This window comes from Vicia villosa, linkage group LG2, assembly GCF_029867415.1.
Source record: "Vicia villosa cultivar HV-30 ecotype Madison, WI linkage group LG2, Vvil1.0, whole genome shotgun sequence".
NCBI classification, from domain to species: domain Eukaryota; kingdom Viridiplantae; phylum Streptophyta; class Magnoliopsida; order Fabales; family Fabaceae; genus Vicia; species Vicia villosa.
The window spans coordinates 211,384,093-211,390,989 of NC_081181.1; the positions used below are offsets into that span (position 1 = coordinate 211,384,093).

General features: G+C 33.9%; 1 protein-coding gene across 1 annotated transcript; it reads left to right on the top strand.

The window, feature by feature from the left end:
* The first annotated feature begins 5,281 nt into the window (after window positions 1-5,281).
* Window positions 5,282-6,646, top strand: LOC131648143 (early nodulin-like protein 3). Its single transcript, XM_058917924.1, has 2 exons — window positions 5,282-5,534; window positions 6,051-6,646. Exons 1-2 carry the CDS (start codon window positions 5,360-5,362, stop codon window positions 6,449-6,451), a joined length of 576 nt encoding a protein of 191 aa, XP_058773907.1. The 5' UTR covers window positions 5,282-5,359; the 3' UTR covers window positions 6,452-6,646.
* Window positions 6,647-6,897: the final 251 nt, after the last annotated feature.

The following is a 6,897-nucleotide window of genomic DNA, read 5'->3' on the forward strand; positions in this document are numbered from 1 at the left end:
AGATTTATTTTTCAATTTCAGAACCACCAAGCTATGAATTATAATAATCAATTCATTACACTCAATTAACCAATTTTATTTTCTCACTTAATACTACTTTTTAATGTCAATGCACATTAACCAAACTATATATTGTATTAACAAATTTTTTACATATCATTAATCAAAGTTGTTTTGGACGGAAAAAAGTCAAATTAAAAAAATCATTGTTCATCATATTTATGAACAATGATATACGGTGTAGATATCAAAATATGATTTTTCTTTATTTTAAAATAAATAGTGGGTATAGTAGTTTACGTATTGACATAGTAATTTCAAAAAGAGGGTCTCTTATTTTAAAAGTTCACTCAGATAATCATTCCCTCATATTTATATTTTTGACAAATGTTCACTGATAATCAGAACAAAATTGAATTTTCCCATTGATAAAAAATACAATAAATAAATAAATTTTTATTAGTTATGTAGTGTTATATTTGTGGCAGTCTTAAACAAGGATGACCATAGAGTCTCATCCTATGATTGATGTCGCTTGGGTGACATCCAAACAAAACATGGGACCTCCCATGCGAATAATGACGTGTATAATACCATTGTCCCCTATTAGTCAGCGGAGAAGGAGTTCTCCATGAATCCCTAAAGAATAGATGGTCAACAACTTTCCTAGTCATGGGAGAGCCAGATTTCCTAAACCTTAGTCCCAAAGAAGCCTTTATAAATACCTCACCCCTATCAGCAGAGGAGGAAAAACCTTAATTGATACATATTCAACTACACTTTACATACAAAGCCTCTCACCTCACACGAGCAGGTCCTCTAAACCACCATAAAACACCACCATGCAGACTTCTCACCGCTGTCGGCAAACCCTAACCACCATACAATATAATATACCTATTAAGGCCTCTAAATATCCATGCCCCTGCAAGAGTAATATGCACACCTATACTTTTTGATCAGTACAATGGGGCCTAGGTAAAACTAATTTAGGCCACACCTTATTCATCACCATCACCCTACTCACTGTTATCCCTCACTCCTACCCCTAGCCACTTACGACCATGGTTAACAGGAGAGTTTCATCCCCTACGCCAGAAGGTAATAGCAATAACGGTGATGCCAACACCTTGGCAAAGATGCGTGCCGCCATGGATGAATCATGTCATCGTAACCATACACTAGAGGACGATGTCATAAACATCAGACATCGCCAACATGAATCCAATCCCATGGAGGATTATGAGGCTTTTGACCCCTAGCCACTCTAAGATGAGATATGGGGAACGCATGTCCCTGAGGTATTGAAACCTCATTCTTTGGCCAAGTTTGATGAATGCAATGATCTCTACGAGCATGTTGCCTCCATCAACACACAAATGGATATCATAGGAGCCCCTGACTCTCTGAAGTGCAAGCTATTATCTAGAACTTTCAGGGACACTGTCATGTGATTGTATATGGGTATACCTCATGCCTCTATCGCCTGCTATCAGGAGCTGGTAAAGAAACTTGTACATCAGTTCGCTTCCATTCGTCACAAAAAAATGTCCACCATCAATCTGTTCATCATACGCTAGGGTCCATCAGAGTTGCTGAGGGACTACCTCGCCTAATTTAATGAAGTCATCATCAGGGTTGTCTCATCGAACCAAGAAATATTCGTGGGGGATTCCAAAATGGACTCATAGAAAGACACTTCAACGAGTTTATCACCTATAAACCAACACTTTTGTTGACGCTAGTGGTCACCAGAGCATAATGTTATACAAAAGGTGAGGAGAGAAACACCGAAAAGAAGACGTCTGGTGTCAAAGAGCATGTTTCTAATGCCAAAAGTTCACACCCCCACATAAGAATAGTAATTATATCTCTCCCATAAAAGAAGAGATTGCATTCAAGAAGGTAGGCAAGGCGGCAAAGAACTTCACGCCCCTGTACCTCTAATGTGAGCAGATCTGGTGCAGCGTTCTTCACCTACACAACATCCCTATGTTGCCACACTCCGAAGGCAGATGTAATGGGGCCTGGACCAGGAAGATGGTGCAAGTTCCACAAAGTCAAGGGACATCACACGAAGGATTGTTACCAACCCAAGGAAGAGATTGAGAGACTAATATAGGGGGGACACCTTAAGAAATATGTGAAGGATGAGTTTTCCCATGGATCAAATAATTCAAACTTGTGGGGGTGAGATGACGTAGGAAGCCCCAAGCCCAAAAAATTAAAAGAGGCATCCCATGCCAAGGGCAGTAAAGTGTTGTGCCACACGCTATACACCATAGAAGGAGGATTTGTTAGGGCAGGAAGACTAGCTCTGCTCGTAGAAGGTACACTCGCCATGTCCTGAATATATAAGATCTCCTTGTTGTCGAAGGCGAAGCCCGAGTGTCATAAGCCACCATTTCCTTTATTGAGAAAGATGCAGTTGGCATTCACCCTTAAAATGATGACCCATGGTCATTACTGACATATGCGACGAATGAGATATTAAAAGAGTTCTCATAGAACATGGGAGTTTTACAGACATTATGTATTGGGAGGCGTTTGAAAGACTCCACCTCGACCCAGAGAACTTAAAACCCTTCAAAGAACCGTTAGTCGGATTCTCTAGAGAATAGGTACAAGTAAAAGGACACATCATCTTAAATACCACTTTTGGAGAGCAAGATCAAGCTAAAGAAATAAAGTTTAGATATTTGGTTATTGATGCCCCATCTTCCTATAATATGGTTGGTTATAAGGTAATAAGCTTTTAACCAGTTGGGTGCCACCTTGTACGTTCAATATTTATGCATGAATTACCCCCATCCCAATGGGAGAGTGGGAGTTATCCAAGGGGATCGGGAGATCGTCAGGAAATGTTACATGGAGAGCCTCGAGTTGAAAAGGATCCATGAAATCTAGGAAAGTGGGCTCAAGAATAAAGCCACTTGGAGAAACATGCAAGAGCGAGGAGGCCCCCCTCCAACCATTGAGGAGACAGAAGATTCAAAGATTTACATTTTCTTTGGAAATTATCTTTCTGTTTTCTATTCTTCTCTCTCTAAAAATATTTCTTTTTCACTTAAAGTTGTCAAAGTGCTTTTGAGGGAAATTTTGCTTGTAAGGAAGTATTTGTAAGTGTTCGTGCTATTTGTTTAATTCCTAGAGTGTGATACTCTTGAGAAGATTGAGTTTGGTTCGTGAGATAGACTAGTCATAAAATATCTATTTTGGTTTAATGAGCTTTGCCGAAAAAGTTCTCTTTTGCTTATTGAGATCAGTCTGAAAATATCTAAGAATTTTTGTTAGCTTAGCATGTAGTAAAAGCTATCTTTGGTTGGGGATAATCTTGTAAAAATCTCAAGATCAGATTGTATAAAAGTTTGTGGAGATAACCTTCAAAAACTCAAAATTTATAGTCAATCTCTCAAGAGGATCTCTTGGGAACAGGACTAGGTCAACGTTCGGCCAAACTTGTATAAATCTCTAGTGTAATCTCTCTAACCTTATCCTCTTTAATTTATGATATTTTCTATTTTATTTCTGCTTCAATTTACTCTTGAGAAACTACTAACACAATTTCAAGTTTAATCGGAAAAAATTATAAAAGTGCTTGGGAATTTTAAATACCACAATTCAACCTCCCCCTCTTGTGCTATAAGTTACTTGTCCAACAGAGAGCACGTGGTAACCTTCTATGAGAATCATTTTAGTGACATCTTAGACATTTAATACGCGTATTCCGAATGTCGCCAACTCCCTCTTAACTTCTCGACAAAACTTTCCCTCTTCCCAGGGTATTCTTCAAATAAATCATACTCCCTCGATAAAGCACACCCATGGACCAGACTTATGGATTTCATATAACCAATCCTCGCTTCATGGTTGAGAGCAAGGACTCATGTGGTATGTTTAGGCTGACCAATGCCTAATAAAACTTGCCAAACCACATGCGCCCATTCAACCGGTGAACATGTAGATATCCATACTAAAGCGACACACTGAAGCAGAGCTCATCTTCATCCCAACAACTCAACTGATGTTCATCCAACGGTCTTCTGCATCTAACATATATCCCAAAGACCATGTTTCTAACTGTCACCTTTTATATAAGTGGGATTATGAGTCACATACATGTATTCATTCATAACCGTACTTACATGTTCCATCTCTTTTATTTTACTTGAACTTTGAAGTTCTAATCCTACCTATATCCCCTATATGTAAATCATATTATTAAAAATTATAAAAAATGAAAGAACGTGACACCTCTTCATTTTTTATTTTAAATATTATAGCAAATTTAGTTTGTTTATAAAACATATACATCAATTGTTAAATAAATAATCACTTTTATTTATATAGTGATTGGAGTGAGGAGCATATAAATTAGTCATCGAATAAGAAAATAAGTTTTAGAAAATAGGTTTCAAAAAACGGTTTTAACTTAAATTTTAAAATTTTAGAAAAATTAATCAAAAACATAAAATTAAAAAAATTCCGATAAATCTTATTTTTCTAAAATATGCGGACATGCTTTTGTTCCATTGAATATTTGGAAAAAAATTTAGAAACCACACAAAGATGTATCACTTTTTTATTGGATATTTTTGTCATTGCATTTTATGTAGTCCGATATTAATGAAGAATATATTTAATAAACATCCAAGGAGTCTTTAATATATATATATTAATCCTCTCTTTAGTCTTCCACATTTTTTAACATCTACTCCTTTAATATTGCTAATGAATATTTTAATGGTAATGTGAATTATGTGATCACTCACATTCTTATAAGTTACACAAATTTATGTCTATAATATAGCATCATAAAGCGGATACTTTAAGAGCATAATAATGTAAAGTTATATTTTTCTACTATTTTTTCTTTCTACATTCCATGTCTATCCTCTTAAGTTTTTAATATAATATTATGATATAACTTTAATTAATTTCGTAACACTTTCAAACTCAAACTTTATTTTTCTTTTTTTTTTCTTCTAGAAAACGCAAAACTTCCTTTATTTATAAATCTCTAATAATTTAAATCAATATTCTTCGAACGTAATAAACAAAAGTAAGTAAATAAATAAAGATAAAAAAAAAATGTTTTATTCATATCTTAATATTATTCAAAAACATATATATTAACAACTGTCACCAAAATATTTAATAATAATAATTAGAGGAAAACGAGGCCGGCGTTTAATATCTTCATATAATAAAACGCCTAAAGTTTCGAACAGTCACTTCACCCTAACCTTACTTATATATAAACACCACCACTCCTCATTTTTTTCATATTCCAATCAGAAAATCACATTATTAGATTCTTCTCTCTCGAGTAAAATCTAGGTACATATCAAATTAATCAATGGCAATGATGAAGTCTGGTTTTATCTTGTTCATGTCAATGCTCTTTCTCATCTCTTCATTGTCATATGGTTACAAGTTCAACGTTGGTGGCAAAGATGGCTGGGCTGTGAAACCCTCACAATGCTACAGTCAGTGGGCTCAGAAAAACAGGTTTCAAATCAACGACACACTTTGTAAGTCAAGTATAATTTATCTTCTTGTTTTTACCATTGATAGCGTCTAAGTTATCAATAGCGATTCCGATTAATTACGCATGGATTTGTGGACAACCAAAACTTTGTTTATTTAGAATCATATAAACCTAATAAAACATATTTTTGGTTGTCTGCAAATCCCTGTAAATTCTCATAGGAATTGTTTTAAATTGAAATGTTATAGTAGTGTCTTTATTAATAGTAGTTTTACTTTCCCTAAGTTTTAGTCTTTATATAAATATAAATATTAAATTCTTATAATTATTTTAAGTTTGTTTTAGCTTCATAGTTCATCCAAAAGGTGCTAGTAAACTCATGAGAAATGTTTTAGTCTTTCTTAGCCAATAAGTTTTGTATTTTATTTGGACTTTTGACTAAACAAATTAAAAAAATAATAATAATGATTTATTTAAATGAAATAATAATTAATCTTAATTAAAAGAAAATGAAAGTATTAATTTTTATTATATTTTTTGTGATTTTTTTTATATGTAGATTTCAAGTATAACAAAGGATCTGATTCAGTGTTGGTGGTAAATTACCAAGATTACAACTCATGCAATACCAACAATCCAATTCTTAAATTGGATGGTGGAAACTCCATTTTTAAATTTGACAGATCAGGTCCTTTTTTCTTCATTAGTGGAAATGTTGAAAATTGCCAAAAAGGTGAAAAATTAATTGTGGTGGTTTTGTCTCCAAACCACAACCGTAAACATAATGGTCCATCGTCGTCACCTTCTCCGGCTGATTCACCGGCAGAGAATGCTCCTTCAAATTCCACCGTTGATAATGCTCCGGCGAAATCTCCGGCAAGTTCGGGTTCAACTATGTTAAGTGGTTCTATTATTGTTAGCGTTGGGTTGGTTTTAGTTTTGGGAAGCTTTGTCTTTTAAGAATGTTTATGTCTAGGTATTATGTTGTTTCTTTTGTTTGTGGTTTGTTAGGGTTGAATTTGGTCTTGTTTGTTTTTTTTTATAGTTTGTGGTGATGTCTGTCGAACTATTTTTTTTTTCATTGTGTGAATTTTGTTTCTTATCTATTATTAATTAAAATATTTTAATTATTTCGAATAAATTATATATGTGACAAAATATCTACTTTTATGTGAAACTCTATCTCCAAATATTTATTGATGCTAAAGATGATTTTTTTTAACTTTAAAAATTAAATCCAACATTGAATTGGTGAAATTTCACACTTTATTTGGATATAAATAGGGTCTTATCTTACTGACTTGTTCTCGGATACTACAATTGGAAATTTTCAGTTGAATAAAATAATATTTACAAGTTTTAAAAAAATTGATTTCATCCTTTAAAAAAAATATTTTTAGGAATAG